This window comes from Danio rerio, chromosome 7, assembly GCF_052040795.2.
Source record: "Danio rerio strain M-AB ecotype USA chromosome 7, GRCz13ab, whole genome shotgun sequence".
Lineage (NCBI taxonomy): Eukaryota > Metazoa > Chordata > Actinopteri > Cypriniformes > Danionidae > Danio > Danio rerio.
Genome location: NC_141027.1, coordinates 10,877,063 through 10,898,039, shown reverse-complemented (window position 1 = coordinate 10,898,039; position 20,977 = coordinate 10,877,063). Strand labels below are relative to the sequence as shown.

At 36.9% G+C, this 20,977-nt stretch overlaps 1 protein-coding gene and 1 long non-coding RNA gene across 2 annotated transcripts in view; both read right to left on the bottom strand.

Moving 5' to 3' along the window:
- Nucleotides 1-20,269, bottom strand: part of abhd17c (abhydrolase domain containing 17C, depalmitoylase) — a 94,471-nt gene extending 74,202 nt beyond the window's left edge. Inside the window, 1 exon segment of the mRNA NM_200157.1 lies at nucleotides 19,513-20,269. Within this exon segment, the coding sequence (NP_956451.1) occupies nucleotides 19,513-19,997 (485 nt within the window). The 5' untranslated portion in view covers nucleotides 19,998-20,269.
- On the bottom strand, nucleotides 53-9,194 carry LOC147843039 (uncharacterized). The gene is made up of 3 exons (XR_015495377.1): nucleotides 8,184-9,194; nucleotides 2,608-7,110; nucleotides 53-1,183 (listed from the first exon to the last, which is right to left on the bottom strand). It is a non-coding gene; the product is annotated as an uncharacterized LOC147843039 (long non-coding RNA).
- Nucleotides 20,270-20,977: the final 708 nt, after the last annotated feature.

The window sequence follows — 20,977 nt, the reverse complement described above, 5'->3', positions numbered from 1 at the left end:
CTTTTTTTATTTTTATTTTTTTATTTATTTATTATTATTATTTTTTTTTGTTAATGACCGCTGCTGTCACTGAATGTTCTGTTCTGTAAAACGTTTTAATGTATAAAAATAAAGTTAAAAAAAAAAAAAAAAAAAAAATCTTAAAAATGAATGCCCCAGTTAGGCATGGGCCGGTATAAGACTCTGACGGTATGATAACAGGGTCTCACCAAGTCAGATCTGAGACTTTTTTTGGCCGGTTTCCACTGAGTGTTACAGTACGGTACGAGTCACCTTTGGCTTGCGTTTCCACTGCTAAAAGGGTACCAATGGTACCATTTTGGTTGGTGTGGTGTACGACAAAGTTTCAGTCGACATTATTCTCGCTTAAGGAAATGTCAATTAAAGCTGTACAGGTCGTTCACATATAATAAGAGAAGCACTTCTCACAAAGTTGATGCTTTATACACACAAACACTGTTTAAATATTCATTATGTTTCATTACTAACCTTTCTACCAACATGATTTGATTACAACTGCAGGTCAATGATATGGGGCAAAATAGCCTGTTGTAATGTCTGCAATTATATAAAATAAAATAATACATGCAGCACACATGAACAGATACAGACACAGTCTCAGATACCTTGCCAATTACAGATAAACTACACACAACATACATTTAGTCCTTATTTGGGTTTAAAAACGACATGCAACGTATAGCCCACAGTCAGTGCAAACCTCTCATCAGTATCTTTAATCTTCACACATGTAACCTCTTGTTAGAAAGTAATTCCATCATAACTAGTTCATAAGTCTTTTTTCTTTCTTTACTTTTTACTTTATTATTACTTTTCAATAGTACTTCAATAATGTGTCAAAAAGGAAATCATACATAAACTTTATTTCTTTTACTTTTTTAAACATGACAAGCTTTCAAAACTTTAAACTAATACATTTTAGTTTTGAAACAGCATTTTAGAATAAAGTGATCCGCGTCTACCCTGACGTTTCAGAACAGCTCTCCACCCCGTACTGCACCACTGTAAACGCACATCAAGTGACACACACACACACACACACACACACACACACACACACACACACACACACACACAAACACACAAACACACAAACACACAAACACACAAACACACAAACACACACTACAGCTTGCTTTGAGCACATCAACCCATGTAAGAGCTGTGCGGGTCGGAATATTTGTAAAACATGATATTTAATTCATCCTGTGTCTACATCTAACAACATATTCCTCGACTTTTGTCTTTTGAATCTATTACTTGTTCTCAGGTAACGTGTTTTGGCTTTGCGCAAAGATAAGTTTGATTAATATCATAATTAACGTAACCACGTGCATTGATTCTACACATTTGACTGATTGCTTGCATTTATTTCCTACAAAACCTATTGTATGTTATACTTTTATAATGTCCATTACTGATTATGAAACCGATATTAAGCAAAAGAGAGGGTGTGTTTTGTATTTTCAATGAAAATGAAAGCAGGCAGTGATGTTATAGGCTCTGTTTTGTTATAAATATGCATACAATGAAAATGACGGTCATATAAATATGCAGCTACACGACACTTTAACATTTTTGGTGTCTGTAAAGTTCATTTTAAAATGAAAATAAGCAGCTCCTCATATCATGTTTTTTTACCTTATTGTTGAGAAAGTGAAACAATGTAGCCAGGGTAATGTGAAAAAGGTTATAAAGTACTGTTCGCTTTAAAGATTCACCCGAAGTGTCCTTGGGAGTTTGTTTTCCATATCAAACTTGCGAAGTCTGAACTTACTAGGAGAGGATACAGGGCTGAACTGTGTGTAGGCAACTAAATATTGAGGAAAATGCTCCAATCAGCGAATGTCTGCAGCCCGGCCTCCGTTTTCAGATGTCTCCGTTTCCCCCCATCCACACTGAGACGGAGCAGCAGCATTTTAAAACTGGCCTCTTTAGCGTTTCCAATGCGCTCTGTTTTCTGTGCTCGAAAACTCCGGTGTAGTGTGGATGGATGACGTAACCGTAGCAAAACGTTTGCATTTTAAATCTTATTCGTGTATTAGTGTAAACGGGGGCTAAATGTACAACAGTCTGTGCAGGTCAGGGTCCTCACCACATACTGTGTGATCTATAAACACGTGGAGAACTTACAAATGTTACTGTAAAGAACCACATTGTTAATCAGAGCTGTAAATAGAGTTTTGTTAAAAGTTATTGTGATGTATTGTTGGTGACTGTATACTGTATACAGGTGTTGGCCTGATTAGGTAGCTTTACATGAACACTGTAAAATTAAAATCCATTTAAAATTATTTAATGGACTGCAACTGTGTCGTACAACATGCCCTCCAAAAACCATTTGGCAGTAGAGACACAAGCTAGAGGAGCCGCGAGACTCGACCAGATTTCTGCAGCGTGGAAATAGATTTCCGAATCGAGCGCGGGAGCGATCGGTAAGAGGTTTAATTTTTAAAGGGAGAGGGCGGTCTAACAATATCGCTCCCAACTACCGAGCGAGCACGCATATGTATGTGTGTATGAGACAGCATGATGCTGCGTTTAGCTTGTTTGTTGCTGTGTGCGCGTGTGTGTGTGTATGTGCACGCGGATAAAAAGTGTGTGTGTGTTTGTGTGCGAATGAGAGAGAGCTTTGTGCTCTGTGTGTGTGTGCTTGGTGCTTATGTGTTTGTGTGTGTTTACACAGACAGTTTGTTATAAGCTGTATAGACTCTGTATAGCTGGGTGGTTTTTGGTTTTGTTCTCTCCCCCCCAAAAACCTGGCAGGAGCAGGATTCAAAATTTAGTCCCGCGCAGATCTCTAACCCTAGCCTTATAAAGGTGACAAGTACCAAAAAAAAAAAAACAGTTTTAAGTATAAAACAAGAAACAAGCATATAGCCCTGGACTCGCAGGTACAGACCAAGCATCAGAATTTGCTATCCAACAGTCCAAGGGAGCTCAGTCTGGTTCATTAAGAGCATTGTAAATAATTCACACTGAGAAAGGGAGAGAGACACTGCGAGCGCTGCGGTGAAACCTGCACTGTCAGGCTCAACTTAATGAACACTAAGTTTTAAAAATGTTACGAGGAACATTCTTTCCTTTTTCTGACGACTTTAGGAAAGTTTAATTGACTGACTTTTCCTTCAAAAAAACCTCTGAAGTTAATTTATTACTTGCATAAACCCCTAAAACCACACACACAGACCTGGAAGTTGGCAAGCAGGTGCACAGCATACCGACAATATCATCGCCTGAAGAGGGTCATAAGACTGAAACACTGCTGCTGACTGAATGAATTTAGGACATTTTATGGCAACATGTAGGACTTTATCATTTCTAGAGCGTAAAAACTCCACTAGATTAATGGTGAGAAGAACAAAGTTATAGAAACTGCTCACCACGCTAAAGCTGGAGAGAATACTCCTGACAGACTCTGGCTTTTAAATGTTTTGTCGAAAAAAGGATTTTCCTTTGGACCGTCCAAGAAATTCTGCCCATTGCCTTATGAAATGCATTATGCTCCATAAACAGAAAAGGACTTAGCGCACAATGGACCAGAAGCAGGCCAAAAACCCCAGGAGGAAGCACAGAGGAGGTAAATAACACATTAAAAAGTCAAATCCTTTGTGCATTATCTTACTTGAACAAACACCTCGGATAAAAAAAAAAAGAGAAAAAAAAAAGGCGAACGTTTGGATGGAGCGAATGGCCTGAGAAAGGTGTCAGGTGCTGATATGGTAATACTTAAAACAGATTAGCATTAAAATGCACTGTGAGCTATGCTCTCAGTTTAATGAGTTTTAATTTATTCAAATGAGTCTGAAGGATTCCGCCTTTGCATTGAATACAAACACAGAACTTTTCAACTTCAGATTATAAACTTTAAACCCACATTGGTACGAGTCAATTTTAAGTAGATAATTGCTAAAGTAAGCACCGCTGTAACTACTGCTTAAGTTAGAATATCCGAAAGCTAAAATATTAATCATCATCATGCAAATCGTACTGCACCATTCTGCCGTGGACATGAATGCTAAAGCAGGCAGATGTCGTTGTCGACGCACTGTTGGACTTTCCAATTGTCCAAAACATGTTTTCAAAAAGTTCTGTCCAACTGCATTGGCAAACTGATAAAACAATTCCAAAAGGTCACAATTACCACTAAGGCCATGTTTACATATTTATAATTTGCTGGCTTCCTAATGCTGCAGCATGGAGGGTCCTCGGACTGGCGTTCATCTAATATTAAAACTAATTTCACAATCCAATGAATTTTAAATTACCTTGTCAACTCTGAAATACAGTTCAGTTTGATTATGATCTCTGCGTCAACAAGTCAACACAGCATTAACATCTAGCAAATGTCTGCGCATCTACAAAGAATGTAGTCGCTTACTACTGTGACGCTAGCAAACATACAACAGGAGTTCATTTACTCTGCCATCTGAGTACTTTCTACAAGCGCTACCTCCCCAGATCAATTTCAGGGTATAGCAGTCACCATAGTGGAAGGTTAAAGCGAGTCAAACTGAAGGGCTACTGGTGTTCACAGTACAGTAATTACTCTTGCAAGGGCTGCTATTAAAGCTGAAAAAGGTGATCGTCTTGGAAAAACATGTTGTGTGCTGGTTGTAGTCTTCATATGCTGATATCAATCATTAAATGAAGCCGTCCAATTGTATTTGTGCAGTCTAATATTCTGTGGAAGGTGTAAGACAACGAAAAGTTGATCCAATCAAAGCATTAGATTCAAACATTACAATAGGCTGTCCTACTTGCCTTTCAAAACATGCGATTACAAACACCCCATTAAAGGGCCATGAAACCGCCTTGTTTCAGCAGGGTGTTTTCACACCTCTACTTTGGAAAAAGTCAGGAAAGTGGGCGTGTCCAGCTCTGTTTAGGGGGGAGTGTCGGAGGAGGGGAAAAGAAAATGTCCCTAAAAAAATTTGCATAAAAATGGGAGTGTCTGTTTGGGCACGCGCCGATTTTCACAGAGGCAAAACAAACACAGACGCAGGGGAAAAAGAGTGACTGTGTTTACATGGACATCAGTAATCAAATTATTTGCCAAATTACTAAATGGAGGACTTTAACTGCAGTTTGGCTTTTTCATTCAGGAATTTCATTCATGCCCCTCATGACAAACGAGATATTTGATTCGAGGAATTGCTGGAAGAGTGTAGTTTTCGTGCAATGTTTGTTACCGCACGGCAAATGAGAGAAAAAAACCCTCTGCATTTCTCAGTAACTTAGATGCACTTGGTAGGTAGCGTCAGAAAGCCGTGTATGTTATTCCTGTCACAAAATGCGGCGAAAATACTGCACGACGGTAATAGTTTGATTACGGTGTTCACATGTTTACACTCAGACAGCAGCATTTGCAGCGGATCCTTCAGTCCATAATATTGTAATGATATTAATGTACGGTGAACGTTATTAACTTAGAAATCATTTGACTAAGGTCTGTCTTTAAACACTGAAAGAGTACTGCTGACGATATAAACTAACTTTGTTTGTTTATTCAGAGGCAAAGACCACTGATCGCTTACTTACCAAATCTGTAGAGACAGAACAATCAACACCAACTGCAGCTGCGTCTTTATTAAACGTAGACGAGAGGCAAATCCGGATTTCTCCATTTCCGGATGAGAAAAGCTCTCGGGTAAACAATATTCCTTAGACAAGTATTTCTGTCTAGCGTTGCATGCACTGTCTAGCGAATCCAGCTGCACTCTCATACACTGTAAAAAATGAATCTTGAGGCTTGTAATTTTCATTAAAAAAATTGATGTGGTCATTAAAAATAACGGTCATATTTTCTTATCAAAATTTATATTTTGGATTTATTATAAAATATTGAGAAGATTTTGCTAATAAAATCAAGAGATAAATTTCACTTATTTTTTATGGAAAACTATTATTAGGCTTAATTTGGGAAACCAATTAAGCTAATAAAATTGAGGAATGATGGCTTCGTTTATTTTAAGAAAATTGACTCAATTAGGGGATTTGATTAAGATGTTTGCATTTGAATCTCAACAACGGCAGGGATCAGACGACATTTTGTAGGAACAGAACAACAGTGAGCATGCTAAGAGGTAAGCCTTAAAGGGCCATGAAACCCCCTCGTTTCAGCAGGGTGTTTTCACACCTCTACTTTGGAAAAAGTCAGAAAAGTGGGCGTGTCCAGCTCTGTTTAAGGTGGAGTGTCGGAGGAACTAAAGTGGGATGGTGTGGGAGTGTCTATTTGGGCACGCGCGAGTTTCAGTCAAAATACACACACATGAGAAAGTGATGGTGTTTAACCTACATGGACATCTGTAGTCGAATTATTTGCCAAATTATTAAATGTTGGACTTTAACAGCAGTTTGGCTCTTTCATTCAGGGAATTCATTCATGTCCCTCGCGACAAACGCGATATTTGATTCGAGGAACTGCTCTAAGCGTGTATTTTTCATGCAATGTTTGATACCGCACGGCGAATGAGAGAAAAAAAAACTCTGCATTTCCCGGAAACTTAGATGCACACGGCAGGTAGCGTCAGAAAGCCGCGTGTTATTCCGGTCACAAAATGCGGTGCTATGTTTGCATTCAGTGCAATAGTTAACTTAATTCGATACGAAAAAACTGAATAAACAAAGAGCACTGGTCGCTCACTTACCAAATCTGTAGAGACAGGACAATCACCAGCAACTAGAGCCGCGTCTTTATGAAGAGGAGACTAACGTTACAAGCGAATCCGGATTTCAGCGTTTGCAGATGAGAACAGCTCTCAGGTAAACAATAATCCTCCTTAGACACGTAAGTTATTGTTGTCGAGTGTCGAGTACACTGTTAATCCACACGTGACTCCAGATGAGCTCTCACAGAGAGAAAATGAAAACAAAACTTAACTGCAGCAAACTATAAAAGCAACACTTCACGCTTGTTTTGCCAACACAACGTGGCGTCTCTGTGGCGTAAACACGGTGACGCTAATGAATATTAATGAAGTTGCACAAGAGCGCGCTGATTGGTTTGAACCAAGCCTTACTCATGCATTATTGCATCACACTGTAAGACGTAATAAGACTCACTCTGACACAGACGCCCAGTCTGCACTAGGGTTGTAACAATATACCGGTATGACGGTTTACCACGATTTGAACGTGCACGATTATCATACCATGAACAATTGCATATCAACGGTTTTAACCCTTAAAGACCGAGACAGCCGCCCGCGGCTAAAAATAAGTATTGCTCTTAAATGTTTAATAACTTTTGATCCGCTGATCCGATTAATACAATTCAAAGATTGGCATAAAGAAGAGAATCTCAGCTTTCCAGTGCTGTATCACATAACATTCGAGGACTTTTAGAGGCTCCGGAATCAGTGCGGTTACGTCATCAACATTTGACAACGCTGATTTGACAAAGAAACGCTCGTCACTGTGTCTCCGGACAAATCAGACATGATACATTGATGCATTGTCCCTCCTCCATGCCCAGATTGGTTCAAACTCGCTATATCACAACCAATAAGCATAGGTTTCGCTTTTGTTTGTGGACCAAGCTTTTTGAACAACACGGAATGAGAGATAGGCATACATTTATGCGCGGCTAAATAAAACGCAAAAAAAAAGTTTTTCATGAAATAATTCTCATACTAAGTACTTTTGCATGCACAGCAGCACAGAAACATGACAAAACAGTGACACAGCAAAGACGAACTGCTGCTCTCGCTGTTTTCAAAAGACGCAAATGAAGATGCAGCTGTTTGTCTGCATTGCAGACAACCACATCCAAATCCATATCCACAGACAACCATATCCATGCTGGCACATAAAACCTAAGGATGTTCCATATTGAATCTAGTTTCATTATGTAACTATTTATAGTATAGTAAATATTTATATCTATTTTTTTACTGAGGATTTGCACCATGTTTATTTGGACTTTATTTGGACTTTGACATATTATTTATTATTTTCTTATTTTTATTTGTTCATTGTAAGTGGTGTTGTTTATAGTAACTAAAAACATATTATTTGGAAAAAGTCAAATTTGCTTCACAGTTCTATTATTTTGTAACATTTGTAACATACCGTATACCGCGAAACCGTCAAACCGTGGTATTGTTTTAGACGATTATCATACCGTGAAAAATTCATACCGTTACAACCCTAGTCTGCACGCTGGAATACAGGCTATTATGTCATGACCGTGACGCAGCTTCAAAAATTTGTTTCAAACCGGAAGTACGAATTTGCTTGAAATAATGCAAAAACAACCAATTTACACTTTTTAGTGAAATATAGGTGTCCTAATAGTGTTTTTAGCAGTGTGGGGCACATATACGACTGTCAACAGCTCAAAAAATGTGTTTTGGTGTTTCGTGACCCTTTAACAGTTTATCTTTTTATTGTCTTAAATAAGCTCTTTCAGAAAAGACACTCGCTGTTCAAGCTCGTTCGGGAGCCTAGTTTGATCAGGCAACATTTAAGCGGGGTGGACAAACAACAGTGAACTTGTTGGTTAGTCTAAGCAAGTATGTTAGCTATATAGCTTTTCAATGGGGTTTATGCACAGCTAGTGTTTATCCATTTTATAAGGTTCCTTTTACAGCAATGATGATGTCATGTAATTACTGTTTTTATATAATACATGTATAAAAATTCTAATATTTGTTTGCTTATTTTTTTCAGATTAATGAAGAAAATTGTTACAGTATTTTCCCACAAAAGAGGAGCAGCTTATGGGTGCCATTCAGCAGACCTCACATTAAATCAGGGAGGAGATGAGAGAAGTCATTCTCTGTTGCTGGTGTATTTGTGAAAAAGAGGAAGAGCTGTATTTATACGAGTATTCCCCAAATTAAATTAACTCGAAAACAAACTTCTAAGAAGTTTCTTACCCAAACTCACTGTTACAAACTTTTGGGGAATTTTCACTGCATTGACTGATTGTGTTGCTATTATTCTGAGATACAGCTTTTATAATGGTTTATGTTGTGCAATTCTGTCAGAGTTTGTGTTAAATGTGACAATTCCTACAAAAGAAAGTTGACAGAACATTTGTTTTCAATGACATGGATAAAGGACTTTTTTCAGAGCTTAACATTGCTGTAAATTTTAAATAGATTTGTTTAACAAATTGTCTGTACCATTTTGTTATCTGTGGAGCATGTAATAAAATGATATTTGGCAAAAATATATTGTGTATGTATTTCATTATAAATTTTAGATATTACATTTTATGAATGAGTAGTTTAAATTATTAAATATGAGTAAAAGGTGGGTTAGTTGCTTAAATTATAAAAGCACATTCCACTAATAATATAAAAATCATCATCTATCGCTCAAAAAACCTAGTAATTTTCACATGATTCTTTCAAGTGATATTTGCTAAAAAAATAAATATTAGTAAATTGTGGTGGATTTGTTTAAATTATAAAAGCACATTCCACTAATAATATTAAAATCCTCATCTAACACTCAAAAGATGTAGTAATTTTCACATGATTCATTTAAGTGGATTTTGCTAAAAAAATCAACTTTTCAAACTACTTAAAAATAATATGTGCAATGGTGTTACCACTATTTTTTTAAGTAAATAGCACATAAGATTTTTTACAGTGTAGAGGGATAATGAAAACAAAACCTTCACTGCAGCAAATTCTAAACGCAACACTGACGACCCATGTCTCCAAACAATTCTTGTTTTCCCGCTTGTTTTGGCAACACAACTTGGCGTCTTTCTGCCGTCTGCACACTATAACAGGTAAAAACAGTTTTTGAAGCCATCATGCATATTAATGAAGTTGCACTGCATACACAATAGAGCACGCTGATTGGTTTGAACCAAGTCTTACTCATGAATGAATGCAGCACACTCCAAGACGTCATAAGGTACACCCCCCCAGGTACAGATGTCCAGTCTACATACTGGAATTCACAATAAGATCTCATGGCCGTGACGCAGCTTCAAAAATTCGTTTCACACTGGAGGTACGAATTTGCTTGAAATAACACAAAAACAACCAATTTTCACTTTTTAGTGAAACGTGTCCTAATAGTTTTTTAAGCAGCATGGGACACATATACGACTGTCAACAGCTCAAAAAATGTGTTTTGGTGTTTCGTGACCCTTTATGTTAGGGTTTGAACATTTCAAAGATTTTAGAATGAAGCACAAGTATATTTACATCAAAGACACTGCATTTGTGACCATTTCTACAACACTGGAAATGTTATGTTCGCACTGTCATTCCTAATCCATTTATATGCTTATTTGAATGGAATCTGATCTAGATTACTGAAAATTCACATTGCAAAATAAATGATGTGACCCCAGTTTGCACATAGAGAGGACACACTGGTACAATATTACAATTTGCAGATCTTAAAAGACAAATTACTGTTTCTTAAGAGAAACATCAATGAACACACCGCTTAGCTGTCTGGTTCAAATTAAACGCAGAGGGAATTTGTTTTGCAGAAGCAGTCGTTTACATGAGCAGTGTGAAATCCAGTGAGAAATCATCAAGTTTTTTTACAGACCTCTCTGATATAATATAAAAAATTAAACTGCTGCCATTGTGATAAATTATTGTACATTTCTTAATTCTTAATTTCTTTAATGAGGGGACTAAGCCGATAAGAAAATGAATGATTAAATGAGTTTTTCTATAGATGCTTTACAGATCGTCATTATACATTGATGTATGTGTTTATATGTATGTATGTATTTTCCATGTATGTGTATATATTGTATGCATGTATGTGTATGTATGTATGTATGTGTATATATATGTATATATATATATGTATATGTATATGTGTATGTATATATACGTATGTGTGTATGTATGTATATGTATATATATATATATATATATATATATATATATATATATATGTATATATATATATATATATATATATATATATATATATATATATTCTTTTTTTCTTCTCTCTCTCTCTCTCTTTTCCCACATATGTAAGTGGGTGTTTGTGTATCTATGCCGAATTTATGATGGTAGTAGAGTTTGCTTGTTAAATTATTTGAGTGCCATTTGAGATGTTTAAATGAGTCATGTGACCGTAGTACTCAAAAGAGACTCTAGACGCACCTGATCACTGTTACCCTGATGAAGGCAGACTTCTGCCGAAACGCGTTGGTTTTTAGAGATCTAGCCATGTGACTAAAGGCTTTTTAATTTTTTCACTTTACTCGAGTGCCTTGGACTGATTCTTGTTGCAGATTGTACATTTCTTAAATTTGATTTCAAATTCCAATCTGATATGCATAAAAATCTAAGCAAGGCCAAGTATTGTCATTTATCTGGTGCTCATCAAAATACTTGGCAAATTGGTATTCAAGATGATGTTTGGGGCAGAAGGAGCAATAAAGGAAAAGAGCATTAAGATCACAACCTATAAATAAGATGCGGTCCCACTTTATATTAAGTGGCCTTAACTAATATGTACTTACATAGGAATTAATAGTTTGTTACAATGTACTTATTGTGTAAATACATGTATTTATTGTGTACTTATGCTTGATTAAATACCTGTATGTAATTGCATGTGTAATTAACTTTTGTAATTACATTTGTAAATACACTGTTGACCATCCCTTACACCTTAACCCACCCTTAAACCTACCCATGCCAACAAACCTGTCCATAACCCAACCTCTATTCCAACTCAAAAGCACCACAAGTGTTCTCAAATACATTATAAACACAGTAAGTACATTGTATTTATATTTTTGATGTAAGTACATAGCAGTTAAGGACACTTAATATAAAGTGGGACCTAAGATGCTACTTCTTTTGTGTCATGTTTCAAGTTAACACTTTTTACTGTAGAAAAAAAATGCTTAAATGCTTAAATCACAAGATAGTTTCCTGGAAAGTTTGATTTAAAAATAGTGCCTCAGTAACCACTGGAAAGCTGTTAACAAGTAAAGAATTAAAAACTCCTCAGCTACCATTCTTCAGAAATGACCTCTGTGTGATCCACCTATTTTTGAACCATTGCTCAGCAGTAATACTTGGAAACGTTCATTGTGTTGACCGTCACACAACTACAAGACATTTACCAATTAAAACATACAAATGCTATAACAAATATTACTGCAAAACATCCCATTTCGACTTTAACACTGAATAAATAATAGTATGACTTTTTTTCCCCGCAGAGATCCCTTTATTTGTGACTTCAGCAATTCCCTACAAAAAAAAAACTGTTAAAACCACTGCTCAACAGTAAATACTTAGAAACTTCCTTTGTGTTGACTGTCACACAAATATACAAGACATTTACCAATTAAAACATACAAACACAATCTCAAAAGTTAATGAAAAATAGCCCATTTTCAACTTTAACATAGGATAATTAATAGTTTGACATTCATAATTTCGACCTCAAGACATGGATGAAAATCTATTTATTTACATTTTTCCACACAGAGATTCATTTATTTTGGCACTTCAGGAATCTCCAAAATAACCTGTGTGATAAACCATTTTTTGAGCCACTTCTATTGGGCTAACGGTCACGCAACTATCCAGGATTTACCAATTGAAACATACAAATGCTAATACAAATATTACAAAACAGTCCAATTTCGACTGGAAAAAAAAACATATTTATTCACAATTTCCCCGCAGAGATTTACCTATTTTAGGACAGTAAATACTTAAAAATTTTAATTGTGTTTACGGTCACACAACTAGGGCTGCTTGAGATTGGAAAAAAATGGGATATTGCGGTACTTTGTTTTCCTGTGGTAGATTACTGCAATTAGAATATTAATTCACTAGATGAGTTGAATAGCTCTGTGTATACATATATATTATTCACTTAAATAGTTTGGGATGATCAAGTCTTTTAATGCAGTGCGTATGCATAAATTATAATACATTACAAGCATATAAACAAGTGCTTAGTGGTTTTATTAACAGCATTGAGGTACAGAAATTAATCAATCAAACATGAAATAGCGTGGTCATCATTGTATAAATAATAAAAAAAAAGAATAATATTTAATAACGGTTATGTTTTATTCTTTAATAAATAATATAATCCTGCAATGTGACTATTGCGGATGCCCCTTGCGATATTGGTGTTTAAACGATTTATTGTGCATTCCTGCACACAACTTTACAAGACATTTACCAATTAAAACATACACAAATATTACTGCAAAACAGCCCAATTCCGACTTTACTTGATAAAAACATATTTACATTTCTGCCCACAGAGATCCACTTATTTTGAGACTCCATCCAAATTTTGTCAAAACAAGCATTTATATGACATCCTAAACGGCTGCATATAAAGAGACAAACCGATCATTTATGTTTTGCATTCATTCAGCCTCCAACGTTCATTAGACAACATAACCACTGGCAGATGTGCAAACAATTGTGTTCGTACTTCAGAAATAATTACTGACATTTACACTCAGCATAACCCAGTATACATTATTAAAGTCAATGCACCATATGCAAATTTCATCAATCAGCAAAGAGCACAACTTTCCAATGAGGAGTGCCTCTGGAAGACAACAAAAAGCTGTTCTGTTTGGTTTGGAAAAGTTCAACGGCTCAACCAAAGCATGAGGTCAATTGCTGTTCAGACTGATTAACTGATCAGTTCAGCCAAGTTTGCTTTGGAATGGATCAATATAGAAATAAGTCTAAGAGGATAAGGTGGTGTCTAAATGCAGTCCTCAACAACAACAACTTAAGACCAAAGGGCTGAATCAGCACTAGGATCCAGCAGGCCGACCTCATGAACATTCAGCATAGAAAAGGACAGGATCACGCACAAGCCCACAGAGTCCACACCCACTGCATGGAAGATGCTACTTATTTCAGCAAAAACCAAATGTATTTATTCAGCAGAAAACAATACCCTGTTTGCCAAACACTCAAACTGCAATACACTCCACTCCAATTAAACACTTTAGATTTGAACTCATGTTGCTCTCAAAACCTTGCTTGTTCTCTCAAAACCAATACATAAACTAAAAGTTAGTCATAGTCTAACCCAGGGGTCTCTAAACTTTTCAGCCCACAACCCCTGAAAAACAATGCCTTAAACTTGCCAGGGTTTCTGCAGGTTTCATTAGCTTAAATTTTAGACCCTTTTATAACCATTAAGAATAAAGTTTTAGACTTATGCTGCGTTCACACCAGACGCGGCACGCGCGTCAAGCACAAGTGATTTACATGTTAAGTCAACGCAAACGCGCGAATAGACATCCTGCGGCAAGATGACGCAAATTGTGCGAATGGATGTAACGATGTAATGATTTTGAAAATCTGAACTTCAGCGTACATTCGCGCCGCGTTAACCAATCAGAAGCTTGCTCTTGTGGGGGCGTGATTGTGACGTAGAACCTGTTGTCGATGTTCCAAGGGAAATCCTCCAGCCTTCACCGACAACAGTTCATAAAACTCGGCTTGGCTCAGTCAGAAGCACCGCTGAAAGCCTCCGTCATCCAGGTTAAGTTTCTGGAGGAGTTTATGAGCTCAGAAATGGATGCACCTCTGAAAGAATGTAGTGGACTCAGACACGACCCTAAACGTATCGACGCTGTTTTTCAGTCTGTGTTATTTATAACAATGTTATTTTCTTCATAAAATCCATGTTAGCCATTTAGCTATGAAGCTAGAGTCTTCGGGCAGACAGAAGCCCTGCCCATCACGCGAATCCGCGTCTGTTCTGATGTGAATTTGACACGCGAATGAAGCGGTGTTTGACGCGCGAATGAAGCGAGTAAACTCAAATGTTCACGAGGCTATTTACACGCGAATAGCGCGATTTATCCGTGTGTTCCGCGTCTGGTGTGAACACAGCATTAGGCAGGGTTAAACAATAAGGATTGCTTTTTCTAATGATCCAGTATTATCATGAGAAATTGTATTTTAGTTTTCATTCCCTGATTGTGAAATTTAATGGGGAATTTGCTATAAAAAGATCTATAAGATGTTGTAAACCAGGGGTGCTCAATCCTGTTCCTGGAGATCTACCTTTCTGTACAGTTTAGCTCCTACCCTGATCAAACCCACCTGAACCAATTAATTAGGACCTGAAATCCACTTGATAATTACAGACAGGTGTGTTTGATAAGGGTTGCAACTGAAATCTGCCGGAAGGTAGATCTCAAGGAACAGGATTGGCCACCCCTATTGTAAACTGTATCTCTTAAAATACTTAAATATAAAGAACAAAGGTTTTATACATTACAATACAATATTTATTTATAGAGCACATTTAAAAACAACCAAGGTTGACCAAAGTGCTGTACATAGGAGTGCTAAAAACAGAGAAGCAGAATATAAAAGAAACATTTAACAGATAAGAGCAATAAAACAGTGATCAAGGAGTATTAAAAGCGAGAGAAAATAGATAGGTCTTTAAAACAGACTTAAACACAGAGATGGAGGAGGAAAGTGAATCGGTAGACTGTTCCAGAGTTTAGGAGCAGCAACAGCAAACGCTCGATCACCTCGTTTTTTAAGGCGTGTTCCGGGCACGGTGAGTAAGTTGAGATCGTAAGATATATGGTAAGGTATATGGACAAAGCAAGTCAGTAAGGTACTGAGAAGCAAGATTATTGACGACTTTGTAGAAGAATGCAGTGCAGCTAAGATTGGAAAAGTGAATAAAGTTGTTTAATGTATGGGGGCATTAATAAGGATTTTTACAACTAACAAATTTCTGATTTATTAAATTCTTAAATTCAAATTTCAATGATGATAGTCCCTTAGTAACCACTCCAAATATTAAACAACATACTTTAAAACCCTGATAACCTTAGACAATGACTTGACAATATTCCAATCTGTTACAGAAGCACCTGTTCAGATTGAGGCAAAGTTGGTTTTATATTCACACATTCACCTTTTCCCCTTTATATAACTTCAGGAAAGTATTTTTAGCCAATACTAAACAGTAAAATCATATTAGCAGCCAACGGCTATAAAAGTACAGCATTGTTCACAGTCAAATAAACAGTGCTAATGCTGTTTGGAAATCATATTTGCATGTAATTGTAGACAGAATATTCAAAGTAGCATATAGCAGGGGTGTCCAAACACTGTCCCGGAGGACTGGTGTCCTGGTGAGTTTAGCTTCAGCCCTAATCAAACACACCTCAACCAGCTAATCAGGCGACCATTTGAAAAATATCACTGTTTTACGGTATCACTGTGTTGTGATCACTGCTCTAAAATCTATTCTTTTTAAATGTCTGGGTTAAATACAAAAACTTTTTCCCCTTTGAACAGAATAGATTTCATTTTGTGAAAGACTTGAAATATTTTAGAGCAGTAAACATGTGAGGCTGAATAATTCACATGAATCATTGACTTCTGCGGGCTTCATTAGTTTCAACACAGATTCTTTATGGTTTAAAACGCCATCTTTGGATACCTTTTCTGATGGAGATACTGTTGAACTAAAAAACAAAACTGTAAATAAAATTTTTTAAAAAAACTTACTCATACCTTAGGTACAGTATTACAGAAAATTTTGACGGTTTTAAAACCTTGATTTATCCTATGTATAGTTCACACATTTTTACTACTAAAATTCCATGACTTTTCCAGAACTTTCAAGTGCATTTTTATGACGTAATGTTTCATGTAATGTCTACTTATACATGGAAAATAACAAAAAAAAACAATGACTCCAAATTGATTACAGCAGATCATAGAACAAGCAACAATCTCTTTTGTTTAAATTTGTTTTTATTTTGATTCAGATCATGCTTACACAGCACTACTAATGTGAGAGACGTTTTTGACCAATGGCAGAACAAAAGTAAAGACAACTAACCTATATTCAAGTTACGGCTGTACAATATATCGTTTCAGCATCGATATCGCAATGTGTGCATCCGCAAGTCACATTGCAGGATAAACAATGTTGGGATTATAGTTTAATAAAGAAGTAAAAGTTTATCATCTGCATGCATTTTTTAAGAGATTGTTCACCCAAAAAACATTTTCATTAAACCCTTCACTTTTTCAAACATTTACGAGTTCTTTTTTTTTTTTTTTAAATGAACACAAAAAGAATATAATTTAATAACTGCTATAGTATTGAAACAAGTGAAGAGTGAGTAAATAGTGAGGACATTTTAATCTTTGAGTAAGCTGTCCCTTTAAGGCCTGTGACTGTGGATTTCAATATTTTGAATTTTAAAACATTTGGCCACAAAAAATGTTTTGTAACTTTAATAAGATTAAATACAATGAAGACTATGACGTGTTGATTATTTAATATCTGTGCATGGATAAAGAATAGGGATGCAACGATAGCTGATTTCACTTATTTAACTGCGGTTTAATTTGTCACGGTTAATTAATTGAAAAAGGCTTCTCAACACCGTGTTTCTATATGGAACAAAACCGCTGCAACTTAAGTTATGTCAACTGTACGCTAGAATAAAGTTCGGGGCTTGCACACAATACACACGCACATTGCATCAAAGGCTGATTTTAACTATGGCGGAGGAGATTTTTAACTAAGGGTCATTCCAACACAATCTCACAGAAATTCGCAACTTTTTCATTTAGTGGCTAATTCGTATGAATTCGTAAGATCTAATTCGTACAATTTCGTATGATTTGCTCATCCCCCAATGACGGTTGGGTTAAGGGGTGGGGTTAGTTGCCACGCCTCCTTTTTAAAATCGTACAATTTCGTACAACTGAACTCGTATGAATTCATACTTATTAGCCACTAAACTGGCAAAACATAAAATACTTACGTTTTCTTGTGAGAAATTCACATATCCCATCTTTTATGCGCATAAATTCGTTATTTCCAATGGAAGCATGTGGTTTGTGTGCATAGTGGTGCCTTTCAGACAGAGGTTCAGCAGTCTTTGACTACATTTGTTCTATTTAAAAGGGAAATACTTAACTAATATAATGCTTAAATTTACACTTGATAAAAATACTTTTTTCCATGTTTCACATTTTAAAGTTTTCATGTGATTTTCTAAACTAGTAGTAATTTGAAATGAAAGAACGCATAATAACCGTGATTATTCCTCAGACTATAATCGTACAACCAAAATCTCTAATCGTTGCATCACTAATAGTGAATACCTGAAAAATATAAGTCACTTTTATCTTTACTAGATTTTATTTGCTATATATTGTTCCAAGATTCACTCCTCTACAAAATCCCCTAGTCAATCCAAATAAACCTGTTAAATCATCTGGTGAAATTGTATTCACATCGCAATATAGATCACAGAAATACAAAAAGCCGTAAGGTCAGATTTTTACATTATCGTGCAGCCCTAATTCAAGCATACAGATATTTGTTAAACTAATTTCTATGACTTTTTTTTCAAAACTTTGTGGGTTTTTCCGTTTTTCCAAAACTTGTCAAAATTCCATGACTCTTCCAGGTTTTCCATGACATTATAAACTTTGGGGTCAAAAATTGTTACTTAAGGGATATAAAACCAACTTCGCCTCAAGGTTTAAGGTTTATTGAGGTAAATGTTGATTTTACATTAGCACATGTAGAAAATATAGTTCATTTCTCAGAGTTATCCTTGATTCTCTATTAGTATGTTGTGTGTTTTGCCTCAAGAGATGTTAAATCATTTACCTTACAGTCATTCTTTACCATATATATTTTTATATTCTATACTATATATTTTGTATGCTCTGTGAAATGATATGCTAATCAAAACTGGCCTTTGAGGAGATGTATTTTGCACACTAATGAGGCATTTCACAGAAAGAGCTATGTTGGACAAGAAATATGCAGCCGAAACAATAAAAATAACATGCGTCTCTCGCATCTGATTTCCTATGAAAACATATTGGAGCCTATGGAGGTCTCTAAGCATGTGCATTTAACTGGTCCAGTTCTTCTGTGCAGAAATGAGGAACTAGAGATGTGCAGAAAAGCTGACAGAGACAACACGCCTTCTTCTTCTTCTGTGTATATAAACTTGGTCTTTAGTCTTAAGAGAACACTCGCAGGGAGTCTGGTGTGTTCTCTTGGATAGCATTGTATAACCAATAGGACACATTTGTGCGACCCAGGGCCCTAATCGAATTATTCATTTGTACTTAATAAATTACTACTATTTTTGAAATGGATCTCCGCCTCCTGAGTTTGTATTGAACACGCATGGAATTGATTATAAATTCCAACACACACTGGTTCAGTGACAACTTGTGACACGCTCCCTATATTGTTTACCATAGTGCTTTGAACATCAGCACTATTTATTTAACCGTGAACCAGGTTGTACTTTGATAGTCACTGGCTGCTAATATGATTTCCCCATTTAGTATTGGCAAAGAATACTCTTCTGGAGGTATTTTATCAGGACAAAGTCTGAATATAAAACCAATACAAGCCAATACTATTCCATACAGAAGCAAGAGCTTCCCAATACACCTGCAAGAAAACATCCTCAGAAGCACCTGTTCAGACCCTGAAAAACACCTGTTCAGAAACACTCACTTGTTCCTCAGCACCTGCCAGGCCGCTTCGATGTCCGCGTACAGGTTCTTCTCGGACGGTTTTCCGGTGCTGACCCCGTAACCCGAGTAATCGTAGGAGAACACGTTGCAGTTGATCCTGGAGCCGAGGCCGATGTAGAAGCTGCACATCTGGCCCAGATCCACGGCGTTCCCGTGGGAGAACAGCAGCGTGTAGCGGCTCGCGGGCGCGCAGCGGACGAACATACAACCGACCCGGTTGCCGCGGCTGGTTCGGGTCACGAGAACTTCCACGGCATCGAGCTCACGTTGCGAGTACTGCCAGTCAGCGCGCTCGGTCAGGTGCAGGCTAGTCGCGCCGCTCGGGTCCGTGTGGACGGAATATGTGGGTTCGGGCGGCAGAAATGCTAATTTAGCCGCGATGCGACTCGGACAGGGCGGGCAGCAGAAGAGCCAGCACAACTCGCCGAGGGAGAAGCTATTCATTCTCGGGCCTTGCTCGGGCATGGAGAGCGGCTAACACCGGCTTTGAAATCCACAGCGAGCGGCTAATACCCGGAGGAGCAAATACACGGTCGGTTCCGAGGATGCTAATGCGGCGCTAAGTGGTAGTGGTTTAAAGGATAGGTCTTTAGCACTTGTTTTTTGACATCTTAAAATATGTGTAGGTACAATCCGCCACTCGTCCGTCTCGTTCTGGGGTTTGGAAATGTTTAAAAATCGATCATTTGCTCTGCACGTTAAGCGTTCAAGCTAGCCGTTCGTATACAATGTAAGCTGCCATTGCTCCTGCTAAGAATGCCCTAATAGGGATGTTTTTCCGGTTGAGACGGATATCCGGTTCCTGGTGGATGATGGCGACGTCACGAGGGTTTTTTTTCCCTAGGATGTGCCGCTGGAGACTCAGGATGATGCATTGGCAAAATAATAAAAGCTTGCTTCCTAATTTATTTCATTAAATTAAATAAACTTTTCTAATCATCTCAACTTACCTCAGATAAACTGACTAAAAATATCAAGCTGACAAAAAAAAATGTATCCCGAAAAGTTAAGGTAACTCAAATCGATTTAAGGAAACCAATTTCAACAAACCGTAGTTCAAAAACTAACCCTAATGAGCACTATGAACTTAATCCATATGAGTAAACGAAGCAATTTGAGCACAGTAAACCCAATAAATGAAGAGAACTCAAACCAACTGAGTACTTTAAACCCATTAGAGACAACTCAAACCATTTGAGGAAACCGATTGCATCAAACCGTTTGAGTAAAAAAATAAAAATAAATAATAATCCTAATGAGCTCTATGAACTTACTCCATTTGAGTAAACAAAGCAATTTGAGCACAGTAAACCCCAATAAATGAAGACAACTCAAACCAACTGAGTACTACCCAAAACTCAAAAAGTTAAGGCAGTGGTCCTCAAACTTTTTTCATCAAGTACCACCTCAGAAAAAAAATGTCTCTCCAAGTACCACCATAATGA